Genomic DNA, 21,807 nt, shown 5'->3' on the forward strand with positions numbered 1-21,807 from the left:
ATTGCAACTGTCAGAAAGAGACAAATGTAGCTTGTTATCAGAACTGTCAAGAGTATAGATGATTTTAGGTATATTCTGAAGGTAGAATGAAAATGGCCTGTATACATACTGGATGTAAGTTAGAAATCAAGAAATTCTAAGTTTTAATCTGATCTGACCTGGGTTGGGCTGGTAAAGACATTAGGTTAGGAAGACTAAGAAAAAGATGTTTTGGAAGATCAAATATTCTATTCAGTACTTGTTAAGTTTAAAGACTGGAATCTTAAACTCAGGTAATTCTGACTCTCAGTCATCCTAGAGAACCACTATTCTAAACAATAACTAATAGTTGGAAATAACAAATTATACTTCCATTTACTTAGGTAGTAGTAATTTTCTAATTCGGTAGGGTAACTTTGCTGTGACTGAGTCCTAAGTGTGATAAATAATGCACTCGATGTCCACAAAAAACAAGCAGCTTTTATTGCATTATTACAAAACACTTTCCATTTTGGCAATATTTTACAACGCACTTTACTTTAAGGGTTGGGAAAGAGAAGGTGGAAAACTAAAAAGGAAAATTTCAATGGACATTTCTAAAAGGAAAACTGTCCCCAGCCCTCCCACCCAAATAAAAACCCAAATGTCAATTTCACTACCCAAGAGGCCATGAGGAAAGCAGCAGGCAAACTCTGACAGTTCCACTAGGGATCATGTCAGAGACAAAGGAATACTCAAAACAGTCATCAGTACGGTCGGTTGCGCTGATCATTTCTGTAGTCGTTTCTAGGGATGAAAAATAAAGAAACAAACTAAATTTTAGGGTTTTAAACCAATGGAACATCAGTTATTTCTTCAGAGTACTGGTGGCCTATACCAGCTAGATAATTTCTATAAAAGTTGGCAATGCTCTTTATTTCTGTAACCCAAGAAAGTATTCTTTTTTGAGGCAAGGTCTCTAAATAGCCTGGCTGTCCTGGAACTATGAGATCAGGCTGGCCTCTTTTTTTTTGGGGGGGGGGGGGGGTGAGAGAAACACAGATTTTCTCTGTGTAGCTTTGGAACCTGTCCTGAAACTCGTTCTGCTGACCAGGCTGGACTCAAATTCAGAGATCCACCTGTCTCTGCCTCCTGAGTGCTGGGATTAAAGGCATGTGCTGTGACCACCTAGCTCAAAAAAGTTTTCTTAATAAATATAATTCATCACTTTTAAGACTTACAAAGTTTCTTAAAGAGGCCTTGTTATAGATCAACTCTAGTAATTTTCCACCTACACCAAGGACTACAAAACCACTGTAAATACTTTCAATTGTCTACTAAGCCAATAATCCAAGTATCTACTATGGCACAGAACTTTGGCAGAGTAAATAAGCAAACCTTTTAAATTTACATTTCATGTATGAGTTCTGTATCTGTCACTTACTATGTATGTAATCTCAGAAAAGTTACTAAATATCTGACTCTGTTAGGAGACTGACAGAAGGACTAAAGTTGTATAAAGACACTACAGTATTGGACACACCAAAGTCTGTGATAATTTAAGCTATAAGTAATACTTAGCAATTATACAATGCTTTCTATGGGCAAGCAAATGTTACAATCTCATATAACTCTACAAAGTAGGTATTATTTGATCCACTGTAGAGATGAGGCTATTGATGCTCTAAAGGGTTTTAGAACTTGCCTACAGTCACATTAAGATGTGGAGCAGAGGCACAGCAGTTTGACACTACTACATATAAATACTATGCTAATTCTCACTACCTTATACTACCTCAAGCAAATAGAGGAACTTGAGTAAGGAACAAGTGCAGGGTTTGAAAATCCTCCAAGATACTCTCAATTTAAATATTATCAAGTTATCTTTTCACCCCAGCTTTCTTTAGCCATGAGAAAAACAACAAAGATTTATTAATTTGTAAAATAAAACCAAAATTTGAACTTATTAAACACAGAACTAAACATTTTTCTGAAAGATATCAATTGGAATTAAAGAAAACAAAAAATGGCTTGAACCCTAAAACCTAGAAGCAGTGGGACAAAAGAGTTCGCAAGTATACCTAAATACTCACCTTCCTCCCATTTTGCCGCCATAGCCGCCTCGATCTCCTCCATAACCCCCACCTCGGTCTCCTCCATAGCCTCCCCGGCTTCGGTCTCCTCCATATCCTCCTCGATCTCCTCCATAGCCGCCTCGATCACCCCCGTAGCCTCCTCGATCACCCCCGTAGCCTCCTCGATCACCCCCGTAGCCTCCTCGATCTCCTCCATAGCCACCCCCTCGGTCTCCACCATAACCACCCCGGTCTCCTCCATAGCCACCTCCTCTGTCCCCTCCATAGCCACCTCCTCTGTCCCCACCATAGCCACCCCCACTTCTGTCTCCACCATAACCACCCCCACTTCTGTCTCCACCATAACCACCCCCACTTCTATCTCCACTATAACCACCCCCACTTCTATCTCCACTATAACCACCCCCACTTCTGTCTCCACCGTAGCCACCTCGGTCTCCACCTCTGCCCCCACGACCTCTGTAGCCCCTTTCTCCACCGTAGCCTCTCCCCCGGAAATCTGCAAGGTAAAATTATAAACCAATAAGGCCAGTATTAATAATATAAAGCCTCCCCAATGCTAGTTAGAAGACAAACAACTTATACATGCTGTTAAATGGCTAACTAAAGAAAGAGTTGGCCTACCTCCCCCTGACTGACGAGAGTCCTCTGGTCTAGGCTCATTGCACTGATTGCAGGAATTCCTTCGAGCAAAGTTCATATTTCCACATGACCTGAAGGAGGGAAATAAAATGTTCCTAAGTCTCCAATAAACCCTCCAACTCTATCTCTACACCCACCAAAGTAAATGACATACTTACGGATTAGGGCAAACCCAGTCCCCACTCTTGGGGTCTCCACCTCGACCCTGAAAACCTCCACGGCCTCTATATCCTCCACGGCCTGGGGATAGAAGCGAAAATTCAGCAGCAGACATTAACAATATACAGGCATAACACCAGATGAAAGAAATAAGTGCCCATTAATACCTGGACAGATAACTTCAAAATTAATTTCCATTACAGCAAGACTTAAGAGGTTTCACTTAAAAATACAACAAATGTTAACAACAGACCTGGAAGACATTGCAATATAAATACTATAGGAAAAACCCTTCAAAGTCTGTTTTTCTTAATAGTTGATATAGTTTAAAAATTCCAGTCATAAAAATTAAATTTAAGTAGTAAATTCCAAAGTTGAGAAAACAGACCCATTTAAAAAAAAAAAAAATCAAGAAGCTGCACTGGGAAACTTAAACTTTGGGTCAGCTCTGGCAGTGAGACTCAGGAGGCAAATTACTTGTTCTAAGCCTAAAAAAATGAGTTTGTGCACCAAAGCATGCATGTACCAACAGAAATAAATGCTTTTAAAAAGTCAGACGAACTACCGAAGTAGGTTTCATTTGAACAGTTATTCCAAAGCTCCTTTACCACTGCTGCAGAACACTGCAAAGGCATTTCTACAACCTTTCCTACCACTTTCTTAACTACTGGAACATCCTCATTTTAGGATGAAAGGCAGGAGACTGATGCCTCAGTGGTTAAAAGCACGAGCTTTTGCAGTACCCAATATGGTGGCTCACAACCATCTGTAACTCCAGTACATACAAGCAAACCACTCATGCAAAAGCCAAAAGCTGTACGTGTCTCTCTGTGTGTGTGTGTGTGTGTTTGTGTGGTGTAGTGGTGATACACACCTTTAATACTAGCAGGGAGCAGAGGCAGGTGATCTCTGAGTTTGAAGCCAACCTGGTCTACAGAGGAAGTTCCAGGATACCCAGGCTATACAAAGAAACCCTGTCTTGAAAAACCAAAATATAAAAAAAAGTAGTAATAAAATTTATGGGGCTGGAGAGATGGCTCAGAAGTTAAGAGCACTGGCTGCTTTTCCAGAGACCCTGAGTTCAATTCCCAACAACCACATGGTAGTTTATAACCATCATTAATGGGATCTGATGCCCTCTTCTGACATGCAGGTGTACATGCAGATAAAACACTTAGGTACATAAAACACACAAAATTTTTTAAGATAAAAAAGGCTAGCAAGCAATTCTATGCAAGCAAGGACAGAACAGACACAAATTCAAACTGCTATGTGTAGCTCTTGAACCTTCTTATTTATTTAAATAGTGCTGGGAAACAATGTAAATATCCTACCTCGTCGTCCACCTCCACTTCCACCACCTCTCATGAATTCAGGCCTTCTGGTGGCAAACGACACTTTTATGATGTTTCCATGGAATTCTTTTCCTAAGAAGAAAAAACAGTTCTAAGGCTGAACAAGGTGGTACATACCTATAATCTCAACACTCTGGAGGCTGAGACAAGAAGATAACTGAGATTTTGAGATTCCAGCTTCAGATTGACAGTAAGACCAAGAAGAAAAGGAGGGAAGTGAAGAGGAGAGCATTTAAACAAATGCTACATACAATGTCACATTACCTCCTGACAAAACAGTAAGACTGTCTTGGCTATTTTAGTTTCAGAAAAATAATAAACACATCCCTGCAGAAACTCAAACATACTAGTGCTCTGTGTTTCAATAGCGCTAAAATATAACCCATAATCTACTCAACAGAACAGACCTTCTATGGGGAGACAGTTATTTTTTACTAAGCTTAAAGACAGAGAAAATCACCTAATATTTTTAAGAGTAAATGAAGGTAAATGAAGGCAAAAGTTTTCCAGTGTTGAGAACTGAACTCAAGGCCTAATACACTCTACATACCACTGACCTATATTCCTAATTCTGACTTTATATTTTATATAAAGATCTAATTTGCAGAACTGTCAATTGTGTCACCATTTCTTTTTTCCCCACCATTTACTTCCTAAAGGGAATTGGCATATGTGCATGTGTATACACATGTGGTTAACTATATATATCCACACATATGCTTGATTTGGTTTTTTTGTTTTTTATTTTTTGAGACAGTGTTTCTCTGTAGCTTTGGAGTCTATCCTGGAACTAGCTCTTGTAGACCAGACTGGTCTTGAACTCACAGAGACCCACCTGCCTCTGCCTCCCAAGTGTTGTTATTAAAGGCGTGCACCAACACTGCCCACCCACACATATTCTTGAATATGGGCTTCCTAGTGTGCTTATAATTTAGAATAAACAAACTGGGGGAGGGAAGGAAGGTTGGGGTTCAGATGTGAATGTAAAATTGTCCACAACAGGATCATGTTTAAATATTTAGTTCTCAGCTTGTGGCACTATTTTGGAAGGCAAGATTAAAAAACACTCTAACAAGCAATGACACAGTTAATCTCATTCTACACACACATAAAAGCACTAGTTTGTATTCTTGATTGCTATTAAACAGGAAAATAACCAATATCTCAAAGAGCATGTTTTGACTTTCAGATTAGAAAGAAAAACTTCTGAAGTATATGAATGGAACTAGAGAAATATTCAGCAGTTACAAGAACTGAGCCCTAGTTCAATTCCCAGCACCCACAGCCATCTATACCTCCATTTCCAGGGGAAGTGATATACTTTTTTGGCCTCCAAAGGGTCTGTATGCACATACATTCATGCAGGCAAAACACCAAAACACATACATAATTTTAAATACAGGAATGAAGCATACCATCAAACCAGTCAATGGCCGCCTTAGCAGATGGAGGGTCATCAAATGACACTGTTGCTTCCCCTTTTGGCTTTCCCGTGTCTTTGTCTGTGTAAAGATTTATCATTGGTTTTCCAGTCTTTTTGTTAGTCTAAGGAAAAAAAATTGACCAAATTGGTGTTGTATTTCAGGAATAAGTAAGTGATCATGTATCATTCAGGTAAAAATTTTTTTCGAAGATTATTTTTAATTATTTGTATATATGTATGTATATGGTGTGCACAGGGTTCAAGTCCCTTCAGAAACCAGAACCGTCAGATTCCCTGTAGCTGAAAACTACTGTAGTGGGTAAGCAGCCCAACAAAGGGTGTTGAAAACTAAACTCAGAGCCTCTGGAAGAATAGTTCATGCTCTTCACAGCCAAGCCATCTCTCCAGCCCCAGGTAAAGATTTTTTAAAAAGGAATCCACATATTCACACTATAAAATACTGTATGCTTACTATAAAAATAAAAGTTATCTGTAGGTGTGGTTAATGAAAACTTCCCAGGCAAGAGTAAGTGAAAAACAAACTATAAAAATCTTGTAAGGAGCCAGACATGGTGGCACAAAGCCTTCAATCCTAGTATCTTAAGAGATCTTAAGAGTTTTGAGGCCAGCTTGGTTTGTCTACCCAATGAGTTCCACAATAGCCAGAACTTAAAAAAAAAAAAAATTCTTGCAAGGGCTTAGCAAATGTGAGGATCCGCACCAGCAAAAAACAAAAAAAAACAAAAACAAAAAAAAACAAAACAAAAAAAAAACCAAACACCCAACAACAAAAAATAAAAGAACCAACTACCCCAAAGGCAAAAAACAAAAAACAAAACAAAACAAAAAACCCAATGCAGATGTTTCATAAAAAATGTTTTGCAAAATATTTAAAGGCCAGGAAAAAAATCTTTTAATAAAAATCAATACATTATTATTAAGGAATACAGTGGGCTTTGGCTGAGATAAGGGTAGAGATAGAATTCTACTTTATTAAAAATGTGTGGCCAGCTATGGTATTTTGCCCCTCTAACCCCAGTACTCAAGAGGCTGAGGCAGACAGATTGTGAGTTTGAGGCTAGTCCAGGCCCTATCTCAAAACAACGAAGAAAAGCTCTGAACTTGTGTGAGTGTGTTTCATGTATAAATCAAAAAAAAAAACCAAGCAAACAAAAAAGCCCCAGCAATTACTCAACAAGGGAAAAAATGAGTAATTTCACTAACAACCAAAACAAGGAATAATAAATGGAAAATCATCAAACAAGTAATACCTACTTAGTCCTGCTCTAAAGCATATATTGGCATTTCAGAATCCAGGAATGAAGCTTAAGCACAGGCAGAAAGATAAAAATGAACAAGAAATAAAATAAAATGTACTTAGTGTGCTCCTTAGGTTTTTTGTTTTGTTTTTGAGGTGGGTAAACTTGACTCTAAAGTCATCTGGGACTAGGAACTGCAATTGAGAAAATGTTTCCAACAGATTGGTTGATGTGGGAGGGTCAGCCCACTGGAGGTGTTGCCACCTCTGAGCAGGTGCTGTAAGAAAGCAGGATGAACAAACAAACCATGGGAGCAAGCAAGTAAATAGTGTTCCTCCTTGGTTTCCATTACAGCTCCTTGCCTGACTTCCCTCAAAAATGGATTGTGATAAGCCAAATAAAATAAGCCCTTTCCTCTCCAAGATTCTTTTGGTCAGAATAGTCTATCGCAGCAATAGAAACCTAAAGAAGACACACAGGCCTATCGACATGGGAGAGCACATGCATTACAGGATTTAGTAATGCTTACTACAGTATTATACAGACTCACAATGTAATGCATGCATCTTAATTACAATATTAACAATTATGAAATCTTCAATGTGACACTTTTTACTTACCTTGATAATTCCTATTTGCTTAAAGAACTCTCCCACTTGATCTGTAGAGACACCCTCCCCAAGTCCTTGCACAAAGATTGTGTTGTTATCTGAATTATCAGACTCTGAATCTAAGGGGAAAAAATTACGATCAATTTCATGTACATATTACTTGGTTTTACTACTCCTGCTTCGTAATCAAAACCATTTATTGACTAGTATTGGACTGCTTCTAAGCCCCAAATAGAAGAACCAATATAAAATCTTATATAAACATGCAAAGTATTCAGTTTCATGGAAGACCTTAAATTACAGTAAAACTTTAGGTAAAATGCAGGTTACACTCTGAAATACATAAACCAATTAAGGGAGAGGTTAAAAGTATCACTCTTCAGATCCAGGACTAAAGCTCATGAAGAGATGAAGAAAGTTAACTAGCATACCTTTCTCTGAAGAACTTTCAATTGTATATAGTCATACAACTGACTATCCAATGTTTTTTAAAAAAGGATTTCTAGTACAAAATTCCCCCAAATTGGATACTTGACTCTCAAGCCAGCCAGCCAAGCAGAATGCTGGGTTCCCATTCACTGCAAAAAGCCTTGTATATATCAGAAGGTAAGAGCACCTGGTACACACACCTTACCTTACACGCATACTTTTGGATTAGTACAACAAAGTAAGAAAGTTGTATAAAAATTCAGTCCATCAAGGGATAATTCAGAAATTGCCATCCATATAGAATACTTTGGCATCTTAATAAAAACAAAAGTTCTGATTTCAATATATATTAAATATTTTTTATTGAAATAGATTTTAACCTCTAAACCATAACTTTAAAAAGGGTCCAAAAGCAAATCTACAGTCTTGAATTCAGCTAAAATTGAAAAGCCACATAAAATTAGTGCCTTCCACCCAGAGAGAGACAATTCTCATATGCATGAACTTTAATTTCTTACATCTACTAAAACTACCAATCTAATGTAAGAGCTTTATTTTACTATTATTATTATTTATTTATTTGTTTGTTTGTTTGTTTTTCAAGACAGGGTTTCTCTGTGTAGCCCTGGTTATTCTGGAACTTGCTCTGTAGACCAGGCTCGTTTCAGGTTCAAAAGACCGGCCTGCCTCTTCCCCTGAAAGCTGGTATTAAAAGCATGCACCAACACTGCCTGGCTGAGAGTTTTTTTAAACACATATCTTTTTTTTAACCTCTATGTTGCTAAGATAGCAAAATTTGAATGTTTCTTCAAATAAGAAAAAGCGTAATACAAGAAAGCACAAACAGCGATTTATCTAGCACGTTTTCTAATCAGACCCTTGAATTTTTAATTTTGGTATTAAAAAAAAAAAACAAACTGCCCAGATCTGCCAGCACCATTAAATTAAATTAAATTAAACTTTCCTTTAGTATTTACTCCTACAACACATATTCCTCTTTAAGAGGTAGAAAACTGATATTTTGTAACTGTAAAACAAAAGTATCAAGACTCTTACCAGCATCTGGTCTGGATCCATAATCCCTGTGACCTAAGAGAGAAGAAAAGGCTATAAGGCAACTCATTTGGAATTAAGAGGAAGACAGTAACACCAAGCATGTAAAATTTCCAAATCCTTGAAAGTCAACAATCACAGATTTATAAAATAACTACATAAATTTTTATTATTAAAAGTATAAGAAATCAAAGATGAATGTCAACATTTCTTTAAACTTGTCCAAGACGGCACCCACCACTTTTGTCATTATTCTAGCATCACTTTTGTCAAACATTGATTGATTGCCAATGCTGATTGAAAACCCTAATAATTTAAAAACACCATTTCAGCTACCTTTATAAAAGGAAAAAAAAAAAACCCTATTGTCACAACTCAGTGAAATACTCATTCATTGGTCAGACTCATGCAAATTCACTGTGTAGAAAACCCATTGGACTATTTGAGATCAGTTTTGGCTTTTAGTATTTACTTTGATATAAATGTATACAGCGTATTTTGTAATCACACAACACACCAGCCTCAACATTGTAAGAAAGGGCTTAGACTGCATCTGCGGGATATTGGTGGCTTTTAGATTTATATAGCATTTCCACTGAAACATTTTGGGATACTCAGCACTTACCACCAAAATTTTTGAAGCCACCGCGGTCACCACCACTGCAGAGGAAAAATTGAAGAAATGATTTCTTCCTTAAGTCTCTAATGTGCTGAGCCCTGGGCTCAATCTACACTTAACTGTCACAAGTAGAGTGCCTAGGAAAATTGTAGCACCACTAACTTTCCAGTAAGTTCCATTTCAGAGTTCAATGACTCAATCTAAGTGTTTTCTCAAGGATTTATTTCTACAAGTTGCCTTTTCACATTTATTGTACTTTTTATGTTAAAAACAAAAAAACTTCCCAACCCCAAGCCAAAAGGTTACTACTCAAACCATTAACTTAAAAAGCTGAAGGCACAGCATGAAGTATGTGAAATTAGAGCAAGTATTCTTTCCCAAGGGGTATGTCTGAAATATGGGAAAAAGTTAAAAGACCAGAGGAATAAAAAGCAAAATTAGACTTTGACAGCAGAACAGGAAATGTAAAATCCTGAGAATAGATTCTGCTGTGATAATAAAAGTATGGGTTTTATAAGATGAACTTCTTTAAAGTGATAAATTTAAACAAAAATGAACCTGAAAAATATGTGAAACTTTTAAGAAAATTAATAAAATGAGGACTAAAAAAACAGCTAAACTCAAAACTGATCTCCACAATATTAATATAAGATCTTTTCATATCACAGCAGCGGTTCAAGCTGCCAAGTGCTCCAAGCATCAAAGCAACAGAATATGTTAAAGAATGCAAATACTCCAACACTGCAGGTGCCCAAAGAATGACTTTATTTGGCAAATTCACAGTGTCAGTTAAGTCAATGGTCCTCATACACACAGCTTTATGTAACAAATCTAAGCAGCTCATACTAATCAAGAAATTAAAACAAAAAAACTTGATTGAAATAATCTTTCTAAAACATAGGTGCTAATAAATAACACAAAAATTTCAGATATTTGATTTGCTGCTCATCTTATGATGCTAGAAGCTATCTGCTTACAAACTTCTACTCCAGTGATTGCCCAACTCTAGATGGCTTTTCTGAATCACCCAATGACTAAACAAGAAAGCTTTCTCTTATATTTTATTAGCCTGACATAAAGATACTTTGCCTAGTAATCTAACTTAGGTACAGACACATGTGTTTTAACTTGCTTTTAAATTGTGTAAATCCCAGGAAATCCTTCTGGCAGGAGAATAAGGCTAGTTCAAAGCTATGGAGACAGTATTAAACTGAAGTCCTTCACAGACACAACTTTGTTTTTAAAATTACTATGTCAGCACAGTACCTAAGTCTTCCCTATACTTTAAATGACAGGTATATCACTGCTACCTCTGTAAAAAAGAGGAGCTGGTTGTTTTCACTTTGAGACAGGCTCTTAATGATGGTCCTAAATTTTCTATGTAGATAAAGATGACCTTGAATTCATCCTTTTGTTTCCTCAAGTGTATTTTCCGTGAGAGCCCAATAAAGCTGAAGTTAAATTGTTGAAAAAAATTCCCCTTCTTTTGCAGTACCGGGGACTGAACACAGAGCCTCATGCTTGCTTAAGTAGGTGGTCTACCACCATTAAGCTATACTCCAAGCCCCTTCCCTCAAAGATGAACTTCAAAATCCCAATAGCAGACATGAAGAATTACTGAAGATATCAAGTCCACAATTCTTAAAAATTGTTTGGGTGTCTATTTTCTTGTATATGAATTTGGGTGGATACCCACCGAATGTATGGGTATGTATAGACAGCAGTGCCTGCATGTGGAGGCCAGATGTCTATAAGTAGTTTCCTACTGTTCTCCACTTTATATTTTGAGATAGGATTTTTTTCACTCAACCTGAAGCTTATGGATCAGCTAGACTGGCTGGCTACTCAGCCCCTAAAATCTTCAAGCCCCCTCCTCTTCCCAACACTGGGATTACAGATGTGTGCCATCACACCCATTTTAGGGGGTTAGTTAGGGTGTGTAAGATGAACGCAAGACTTTGTTGTTTTGTTTTTTGTTTGAGACAAGGTTTCTCCATAGCTTTGGAGCCTATCCTGGAACTAGCTCTTGGACCAGGCTAGCCTCAAACACAGAGATCTGCCTGCCTCTGCCTCTCCAGTGCTGGGATTAAAAGTGTACACCACCACCGCCCAGTGAAGACAAATCTTTTATAAGGAAACTAGAAGCTGTGTTCATAAGATATATTCTAACTGCTTTGTTTTTTTTTTGTTGATTTTTCGAGACAGGGTTTCTCCGTAGCTTTTGGTTCCTGTCCTGGAACTAGCTCTTATAGACCAGGCGGGCCTCGAACTCACAGAGATCAGCTAGCCTCTGCCTCCAAGTGCTGGGATTAAAGGTGTGCGCAACCACAGCCCGGCCCTAACTGCTTTGTTGTCAACAAAACTGCTGATCTAGCCCACAGTGAAAAAAAAATATGCAATTTTATATAAGGTAAACTCTCATTTCCATGCTGGCCAACAATATAACTTTGAACAATTTTGGTAGTGGTGGTTGTTTGAGACAAGGTCTCTCTACATAGCCCTGACTGTCCTGGAACTCACACTATAAACCAGGCTGGCCTCAAAGTCAGAGATCTGCCTGTCTCTGACTCCCAAGTGCTGAGATTAAAGGTGTGCACCACTTTGTGGCCTGGCTGAACAACAAAAACAACAGAGATGACTCAGAGGTTAAGATCACCTGCTACACTTTCAGAAAACCCAAGTTCAGTTTCCCTATACCCATGTTCAGCAGTTGCATATAAATGCCTATAACTCTACCTTCAGAGAAATCAATACCCTCTTCTGTCTACAGACACCCCATATGGCAAATATTTACAGATACAAATGCAAAATTATTTTAAAAATGTATCCTCTAAAAGAAAATATAAAAAAACATAAAGGTTGAGTTTCCTGCTTTACAAAACTCAGTTCTACATCCTTACTATTCAAAGGGTAAGCACAAGCATAAACATAGCTTAAAAGCTTCTCAGAAAAACTCAGGCTCTCAGTCTCCATACAACAATAATCTGCATTAAGAACCCCAAGTAATTCATATGCATATTTAAATCTGAGAAGTACTGATCTAATGTTCACCTGTACATCCAAATGACATTCAACCATTTTCTCTCATTAAGTAAATTTTGTTACATTCCCTTTATTAGGAAATTTATTGTCATTAACTCGTGAAACAGACTACAATGCATATTCATTAATATTAAAGAATATATTCCTATGGTAAATGTTTCTTTCAAACTTGCTGTTAAGTTACAAAATTCTTTCTTCCATAGTAAGGTCTCATTAGCAAATTAAGACAAATATTTCTTTTTTTTTTTTTTTTTTTTCCGAGACAGGGTTTCTCTGTGCTTTTTTGGAGCCTGTCCTGGAACTAGCTCTTGTAGACCAGGCTGGTCTCGAACTCACAGAGATCCGCCTGCCTCTGCCTCCCAAGTGCTGGGATTAAAGGCGTGCGCCACCACCGCCCAGCTTTAAGACAAATATTTCAACAGCTGAGTCAAAATGCTACAAATTTGTTTTCAGTCCCAGAAATATAAGCAAATATGTGCACATAAAGAATTCCCCAATATCATTTTAAGGTAAAGTAGTAGAGGTATTTAAGAGACATATGCATCTTCAACTTAACTGGCAGAGTACCCTACATAGGAAACTTAAAGAGATGGGTCTTTCAAATTCAAAACCATAATGAAAAGAGGACTCTAGGGTAGACTGTGGAGGTTTCATACATTTAGAAAAGAAAGATTCAATAGAAAAGAAAACCTGGGGACTGGAAAAATAGCTTGGTGGTTGAGAGCACTGGCTGCTTTTCCAGAAAATCCATATTCAATTCCCAGCACCCACATAGCTCACAGTCATCTAGAACTCTAGTCCTAGAGGATCCAATGCGCTCTTCTGGCCTTCATGGGCAAAGCATGCAGTATACAGACATACATGCAGGAAGAATACTCAAACATTAAAACAAAGTTTAAAAAAATTTTTTTTTGGTTTTTCGAGACAGGGTTTCTCTGTAGCTTTAGAGGTTGTCCTGGAACTAGCTCTTGTAGACTAGGCTGGCCTCGAACTCACAGAGATTCACCTACCTCTGCCTCCCAAGTGCTGGGATTAAAGGCGTGCGCCACCACCACCAGGCAAAAAATTTTTTTTTGAAGAAAACTTTTGAGATCCCCCCCCCCCCCCATTCCCAAGACAGGCTTTCTCTGTGTTACAGTCCTGCTGTCCTAGAACTTGCTTTGCAGACCAGGTGGTCGGGAACTCACAGCGGTCCATCCGCCTCTTCCTCCTGAGTACTAGGATTAAAAGTGTGTGCCATCAAGTCCGGCTTAAATTTTTGTTTTAGGGGCTTGTGGTTTTATTTTTCTTGTTTGAAGACAGATATATATATATATATATATGGTCAGCCTAGCACAAGGGAGTCCAAGCTGGCCTCAAACTCATGGCAATGCTCCCAAGTACTGGGATTGATAACAAACACAGGCCATCACATTAAGCTCTCAATCTATAACTTAAAAAAAAAAAGAAACAAAGGGGGCTGGAGAGATGGCTCAGTGGTTAAGAGCATTGCCTGCTCTTCCAAAGGTCCTGAGTTCAATTCCCGGCAACCACATGGTGGCTCACAACCATCTGTAAAGAGGTCTGGTGCCCTCTTCTGGCCCACAGACATGCACACAAACAGAATATTGTATACATAATAAATAAATAAATAAATATTTAAAAAAAAAAAAGAAACAAAATAATCCAGTAACTCATGTTTCTAAAATTCCTAGGAAGTCACAGGATGATGCAGAAATACTACCACATCACCACTTTTTCAGTACTAGGAAATGAACCCAGAACAACTGCTAAATTATACAGTCTACAGCTCGAGTTCTGATTCTTCTGACTTCCCAAGTAGCTGGGCCTAGGCATGAACCGGGCTGCAGGAATCTTTCATATTAGAAAACTCACTTAGGAAAAAAGGGCATAGCTAAAAAGCAACAAAAGAATTTAAAACCTTGCACCATGCTTGAGTTTTCATACTAATAAATCCAGAATACACATTTTGGGAGTGGGAAGGAAAAAAACCAACAATATCTTACGTGAATGATCAATCAATAATTTGAGCATCATTCTGACTTCCCTTCATGTCATACATGTGTGGCAAAAGGCTAACTTCAAAAAGACAAGAATGCTCTCTTTGTCAAGCTGCAATATCCAATATACAGTTAGTATCTGCAAGAGTATTTAAAACATAAATAGACTAAAATGTGATGAGCTCTAAATGTCAAAAACGAAATTAATTTCTAGTTTTAGCATCACAGCTTATCTATACATGGAGTATTTTAGATGTACTAGGTTAAATAAAATATATCATTAAAACTGATTTCACTGATTTTATTTATATAAGTTTTTCTTTTGCAGTCCTAGAAACTGAACCCAAGAGACTATATCTGGGTTTTCTGTTTTCTTTTCAATGTAGCTACTAGAAAATTTAAAACTACATACATAGTCCAAATTAATGACCTACATAGTTTTCTATGGAGGAAATGCTGTTCTAAACTACAGCTAGACCATATATACTGGGAATAGAAGCCAACTTTTATTTATTTGTTTTTTGAGACAAGGTTTCTCTGTGTGGCTGTCCTGGAACTCACTAGGCTGGCCTTATGCTCACAGAGATCTCTGCCTGAGATAAAAGGTGTGTACAACCACAGCAGGCTAGAATCCAACATTTTTAACCATGCTTTACCACTGAGCCATATATTCCTTTAACTCAGGATATATACATATTTTGTTTGAGACAGGGTCTCTTTATGTAGTCCCAGCTGTCCCGGAACTCAAGAGATCCATCTACCTTTGCCTGCTACATGCTATGATTAAAGACACCATGCTTGGCTACACATATACATTTTTGGGGGGTGCTAACTAAAATTCTCTTGCAAAAGGAAGAAAATATTCAAAATTTCAGAACAATTTTGGAATTTACCCATAAGAGCCTGAAACATTTAACTTGATCACATACAATGAAATAAGATATTCTGCACGATAGTAATCAATGCTTTAAAAAAAAGAAAGAAAAAAAAAAGTCCGGAGACATTTTTTTTCTTAGCTTCTAGCCCACTAAGTTGTCAAGGTCAAAGGACAAGAAATTCAGTAATCTTTTTGCAACAACTGCTTCTTAATGAAAAGACTGTCTCCTGTAGTCCCTAAGAACGTATCTCTCTCCAAATTAAATTAATGACTTCTTTTTTGGTTTGAAGTCTTCCTCCAGTCAACCAATCACAGAATAAGAAGATCTCATTCTTTATCGCATATCCAAATCTCACCCTCAAACTATGACCCTTCTTTAAAGATAATAATCTAATTAATGTCAGATAGTCTTCAAACTGTTGCGTCCCTCTACCCTTCTACACCCGCCCAGACAAAAATTTCAACCGACTAAGATAATTAGAAAAATAAATAAGGTTGCTGAAGACTAATTAAAATTCCTGTGTATTTTGGTGTTTAAGTACAAAACTAAGTGTTCTTTAAAAAAAGAGCGAAGGAGTCATTTATAGTCAAATTCATAATGCTGCACCCTAATGCATAAGTGAGAGAGTAGATCTCAAGGATTCTGTAGCACATAAAAATTACATGACCTTTCCTTTTTTTTTCTTTTTTTGAGAGACAGTAGTTCTGGAACTTTGTCGTGGATCAAGTTGGCCTTGAACTCAGAGATCTGCCTGTCTCCAAGTGCTGGGATTAAAGGCATGTACCACCATGCCCTGCCCAGAATTCTAATTTCAGTATTCATAAATAAAGTTTTATTAGAACAGAGCCTGGTTTGTTTACATTAATTTATGCCTCCTTTGGTGCTCTAAGAGCAAGTCTGAAGAGCTGCAAAGCCTAAAACATCTGGCATCTTGCTTTTAACCAAAAATCCCAAAAAACAAACTTTGCCATCTCAATACAAAGAGTAATGGCCACTGAGATTTCTAAACAGGCTTTATGTGGACGACTAATTTATTGAGGGAAGAGAAGAGAAAGTAGTTAAGACTAAAAACTCTCCACTCTAACAAAATCAGCATCGTCTTGATCTAACATAAACGAAGGCTTCTACACAAGCTCTTTGTACTAAGTTTCTACATATAGATTTAAAAATAAAAACTTAGCTCATGAATTACTATCTGAGCTACAAATTATACTTAAATATATTGTCAAGGAAGTTATGTTGCTTTAAAAAAAAGGGGGGTCCTAGGCTGTTTAAGGTCCTTCACCTTCAGCAGGAAAGAATCATTCAACATCCTTTCAACCCTGTGGTTCTAAGATGGGTGCTCGCTAACAAACTAAAATGTTATAGGCTCTCTGCCCATTCCCTTCCTCCTAGAAAGGTGAGATTCCACTGTTCAATTAAGACAGAGTTTTAATAGGTAATCTATTAGATTGTAACTTCCTTATTAATAATAGAAAATTAAACTTATGACACACATAACATTTACAAAATTTCAAATAGCCAGTCATCTACAACAATTCCATTGAAAAATTAAGTATCTAGCAACTGTTATCTCAGGGATTCAGTTTTAGATTGGGAAGAGGCCACTAGGTAAAAAGTAAGTACCATTTCACTTTACAATACTAATTTTTATATACAAATAATAAATGATGTTGACATACTGCTCTTTTTGATAATGAAGGCACATATAATATCATTTATCTTGGTAAAGTGAATGACTACCAATGAATCAAAAAAACCTACCATTAATTTTTTAAAAAGTCTTTAATGTCTCTTACAAAAATTTTCAAAATTATGAGACTTTGGAATATCCACAATATCAAAGAATATAGTATATTAAAAAAATATAAAAGCAAATTTGTGGCTCACTTGAAATATGAGTACATATAAGTTGTTTTTCATGTCACCTTAGGGGATATTCAGTCCCTAAGGATAGAACTGAACTGCTACTAACATATTAAGTATCAGACCACTGACAATTTCAATTCCCAGTTAACAAATTATTTCAAAGCCAATGTATTTCATAAATTTACAATCTATAAATTTCATCTCAGGACATAGACCAATTGGTTTTTCATTACATTTTCAAGACCAATAAACTAACTTTACAAATATATTTTAAAATTATGGTAAAATCAGCTTTTATAACCTGTATTGTTATGAACCAACATTAATAATTTAAAATTAACAACAAGAAAAGCTAAATTTAAGGCTTTATACACCACAGCTATAATCATTAAAATTACAGAATGTTATGTGACATATTATTTCAATAATTGTGTTTAAGGAGAGACATGCATTAAAAATTTCTTACATGTCTATCCCATCTTTCTACTCTGCTACTGCCTAATACTTTCCTAGCCCAAGGGAACTTTGTCTTCCATATACATTAACTTACCTTTTCATTGTTAAATACTTTGATTTCCAGAGTTATCTTTTAAAGGAGTTTTGAGTCTAGCTCCAGTAAGAAAACCAATCAAGTAATTTAATCAAATCATAATCATAGAAGGGAGCTTTAATGGTGTTTAAATTAACATACACCATATAAAATACTATTAACATAGCCTCTTCTGAAGTGATTTACAACATATAAAGATTTCAAAATAAAGTTTTAATTTATTCTTTTTTCTACAACATAATCTCTGAAAGTCTCTTAAGTGAATGTCAGAACAAAAATAAGGAAACCACAAAGAGAAAGAGAGAAAATGAAGGTATCTGTATCTAAACACTTACCTTGGTCCTGTCATAGGACCTCTTCCATCCTTGTCATATCCCCCACGCCCTCTACCTCCTCCCTGTGACCCGCCATATCCTCTATTATCTTCTCCATACCTACTCACATCACGACGGTCATCTATAAAAGGAAAATATAACAGTAATATACTGTTACTTCAATTTTTTTATATTGTTGCAACAAACATCTCTTTACAATAGGTTGATTTTGAATTCTTGTTCTTAATTCTAATTTCATATAGGAATAATGATATATGCCATTATATGAAGAAACTATTGTCATTTCTTATTAAGTGTTTCAAAGAATATAATTTTAACTGTCACTTTAAGCCACATAGTATGTCCTTTAAGGAAAGACGCTAATACACCAAAATGCAATCCATCACACAACATCTAGAAATGTGTTTGGGAATTATATCTATATCAGATTACATTTTATTACCAAATCCAAGAGCAAATAGAATGATTTAAACTAAGTTAGGAACTTTGAATTCAAGAATTTTAGTAACTTAAAGACAGAACTCTAATTCTATTTTTTTCACCTCAAACACATTAAATTCAAGTCAAGCATAATAGGCATAATCACAGCCACCAAACATTTTCAAACTGAAAAGACAGTTATTCAGACGATCTGCTTTTAGTCACTCACTCTATTTATTATATGGCTGGAGATATAGCTCAGTGATGAAGTGTCTACCTGACATACACAAAAGTCCTGGAATTCAATTTCTAGCACCACCCCCGGCAAAATGTTTAATGACAACTTACTAGGAGCCAAGTTCTATCTAGATAATGAAGACATTATGGGAGTGAGAGAGGGGTTGGGAGTTGGGGGGTGGGGGGTGGAAAGACTTCTGTCCTTAAATCACAGTTTCATGGTATGGTTTGAGTCCTAAGCATCATAAGATATATAAAGTGTTATAGAACAAGAGAAAATTAATGACTATTCCTTCTTACATGAGATTAGAGAAGGCTAGCATAGGACAACTATCCCAAATCAAGTATTCCATCATCAAAAGAACTAACAGCAGGGGCTAGAGAGGTGGCTCTATGGTTAAGAGCATTGCAACTCTTCCAGAGATCCTGAGTTTAATTCCCAGCAACCACATGGTGGCTCACAGCCATCTATATTGGGATCTGATGCCCTCTTCTGGCATGCAGGTGTACATGCAGATAGAACACCATATACGCCTTTCTAACTCCAGAACTCCAGAGACAGAGGCAGGCTCTGTGAGTCTGAGGCCAGCTTGGTCTACAAGAGCTAGTTCCAGAATAGGCTCCAAAGCTACAGAGAAACCCTGTCTCAAAAACCAAAAACAAAAAGAATACCATATACATAAAAATAAATAAGTCTTTAAAATTATTAGAAAATAAATAAATTTAAAAAAACTGACATGCTAGGTGGTGGCGGCACATGCCTTTAATCCCAGTACTTGGGAGGCAGACGCAGGCCTCTGTGAGTTTGAGGCCAGCCTGGTCTACAGAGTGAGTTTCACGACAGCCAGGGCAGTCACAGAAAAACCCTTCTCAAAAATAAAGAAAAAAAAAAAAAGAACTGACAACCGCATTGTCAAATGCTCAGACTTTAAGACAACAAAGAAAATGTCCTCAGTCGTCACACGACCTTCTAACGTTCTCTAGAAAGTTAACAAAAAAAAAAAAAAAATAGTTTGAAATCTATGTCCAGTCATCCCAAATTTTTAATCAACAAGTAAAATCCAAACTCAATAAACAATTCTGTTAAGGAGTAAAGAAAAACTTAAGGGGCCATTATAATCTTACCTTGTGTGTGGTGGCTGTAGTTTTCCCTTTGTGAATGGTAAGACTGCTGGCTTTGATTATAGGAATCATGTTGCTGATAATTTGACTGCTCATCATATGAGCCTTGATGCTGATCATAGCCTGACTGCTGACCATAAGAATCTTGCTGACCATAGTCAGACTGGCCATACGAAGGTGCTCTTCCACCTTGGCTAAACAGAAATCAAGAACATAAGACCATATAGAATTGTTCACTGCAGCAAGTTAAAGAACACTAATATAAAAGGCTTAGACAGCTAGACTTCAGCGGTGTCTAATACTATGTTCTCACAGTAATTATTTGGTTCTTCAATCTAAGAATCAATGAAACACCCCTCCAAAAACAATTTCACTATCACTAAAAAGGGGAGAAGAAAGGTTGTTGCACTACACTGGGGAAAAACAAACACTTTTGAATACTATTAATAAAATAACCGGTTTTTACTTTCTTGAGTTAAAAGAAAAGTAAGATATTACCAAAATACAGTGATATGTATGATTCTTTAGCAAACATGGCCATTAAGTGATGAGCTCTCTTATTAGTTACACTGAACAGTTCTATGTTACTTCCTTTCAACATCATCTCTTTTGTATTTAATAGCCACACATGATGCCTGTCCTTTTGGTATGGGGGAGACAAGAGCATCATGACCTTAAGGCCAACCTTGGTTACATAGACACTGGTCTCAAAAAAGGAGGGAAAAACGAAGAATTGTCTCAGTTCTTAACAGCCACACCTAATTCTGCAGAATACTACAACAACCTATTCCAACTCCCAACTCAAAGCATCACAAAACTATAGTTTGAACACTAACTCTTTACTTAAAAACAGTCAAACATTTCTCTTTGCTTTACATTTATTTCATGCTTTCAAACATACAACCTTTATAGAACATTTATCCTATGATCATACTTAGCAATAAAAGTTTTTTTCCTAATACAGCATGGCTTCCAGATATTATTTCCTACATATGTCCTTTCTACTTTGCAGAGCACTTTTGTAACTCTAAGATGAATAATTTGACCTCACAGTTCTTTCCCGAGTTCTACTTAAATTTCATTTAAAGTAGAACTGTCATTGCTGCCAGGAATGATTGGAGACCTCAAGCTCTGGTTCTTTTAACCTTCTTCACCTCTATAAAATAGAAATAACTACTAATGTTGTTTCATAGTGGTGTCTGAGGACCAACAACATTAGGGAATGTGGAATTAGTCCACCAAACAAAGCGCAATAAAAACTCCACTATGTAGTAACACTAATAGTTATTTCCATTTTATAGAGGCCTACATAGTTTAATGCCAGCCATGGCTACATAGTGAAACACTATTCCAAACAAAAAAGGGGAGGGAGGGCTAGTGTTTGAGGGCACTTGCTTTTGTAGAGAACCCAATGTCAATTCCCAACAACCACACGATGGCTCACAAAAATCTGCAAACCCAGTTCTTAGAGATGTATGCCCTCTTCTGGCCTCTATACCCTGCCTCTGACCTCTGTGGGAACTAAGCACACATGGCACACAGATACACATAATACTCATAAATCAAAATAAATGCATCATATATATATATAAAAGTTAATGTATCCGAATGGCACAAAAAACAAAATGTAGGATTTAAACACAGAGCTCAGTGGAAAAGTACTTATGGAACACAGGTAAAGTCCTGGGTTCTATTATCACCACTACAAAGTAATTAAATGGAAATACAAAGGCAGGCATGTATAATACAA

At 36.8% G+C, this 21,807-nt stretch overlaps 1 protein-coding gene across 2 annotated transcripts in view; it reads right to left on the bottom strand.

Moving 5' to 3' along the window:
- Positions 1 to 439: 439 nt before the first annotated feature.
- The window catches only part of Taf15 (TATA-box binding protein associated factor 15), a 35,611-nt gene continuing 14,243 nt past the window's right edge, over positions 440 to 21,807 (bottom strand). The window contains exons 6-16 of one of the 2 annotated variants that reach the window (XM_041665088.1): positions 20,061 to 20,251; positions 18,378 to 18,399; positions 9,611 to 9,645; positions 8,989 to 9,021; positions 7,513 to 7,622; positions 5,626 to 5,755; positions 4,190 to 4,282; positions 2,855 to 2,936; positions 2,679 to 2,767; positions 2,052 to 2,553; positions 440 to 765 (exon numbers count right to left, since the gene is read on the bottom strand). In XM_041665088.1, the coding sequence (XP_041521022.1) occupies positions 726 to 765; positions 2,052 to 2,553; positions 2,679 to 2,767; positions 2,855 to 2,936; positions 4,190 to 4,282; positions 5,626 to 5,755; positions 7,513 to 7,622; positions 8,989 to 9,021; positions 9,611 to 9,645; positions 18,378 to 18,399; positions 20,061 to 20,251 (1,327 nt within the window). In that variant the 3' untranslated portion in view covers positions 440 to 725. Of the gene's footprint in view, positions 766 to 2,051; positions 2,554 to 2,678; positions 2,768 to 2,854; positions 2,937 to 4,189; positions 4,283 to 5,625; positions 5,756 to 7,512; positions 7,623 to 8,988; positions 9,022 to 9,610; positions 9,646 to 18,278; positions 18,400 to 20,060; positions 20,252 to 21,807 lie in introns of both variants that reach the window. The other variant, XM_041665087.1, reaches the window with a different exon arrangement.

This window comes from Microtus oregoni, unplaced genomic scaffold, assembly GCF_018167655.1.
Source record: "Microtus oregoni isolate MIOR12 unplaced genomic scaffold, Mior012 000015F_ref0000493, whole genome shotgun sequence".
Classification (NCBI taxonomy): domain Eukaryota; kingdom Metazoa; phylum Chordata; class Mammalia; order Rodentia; family Cricetidae; genus Microtus; species Microtus oregoni.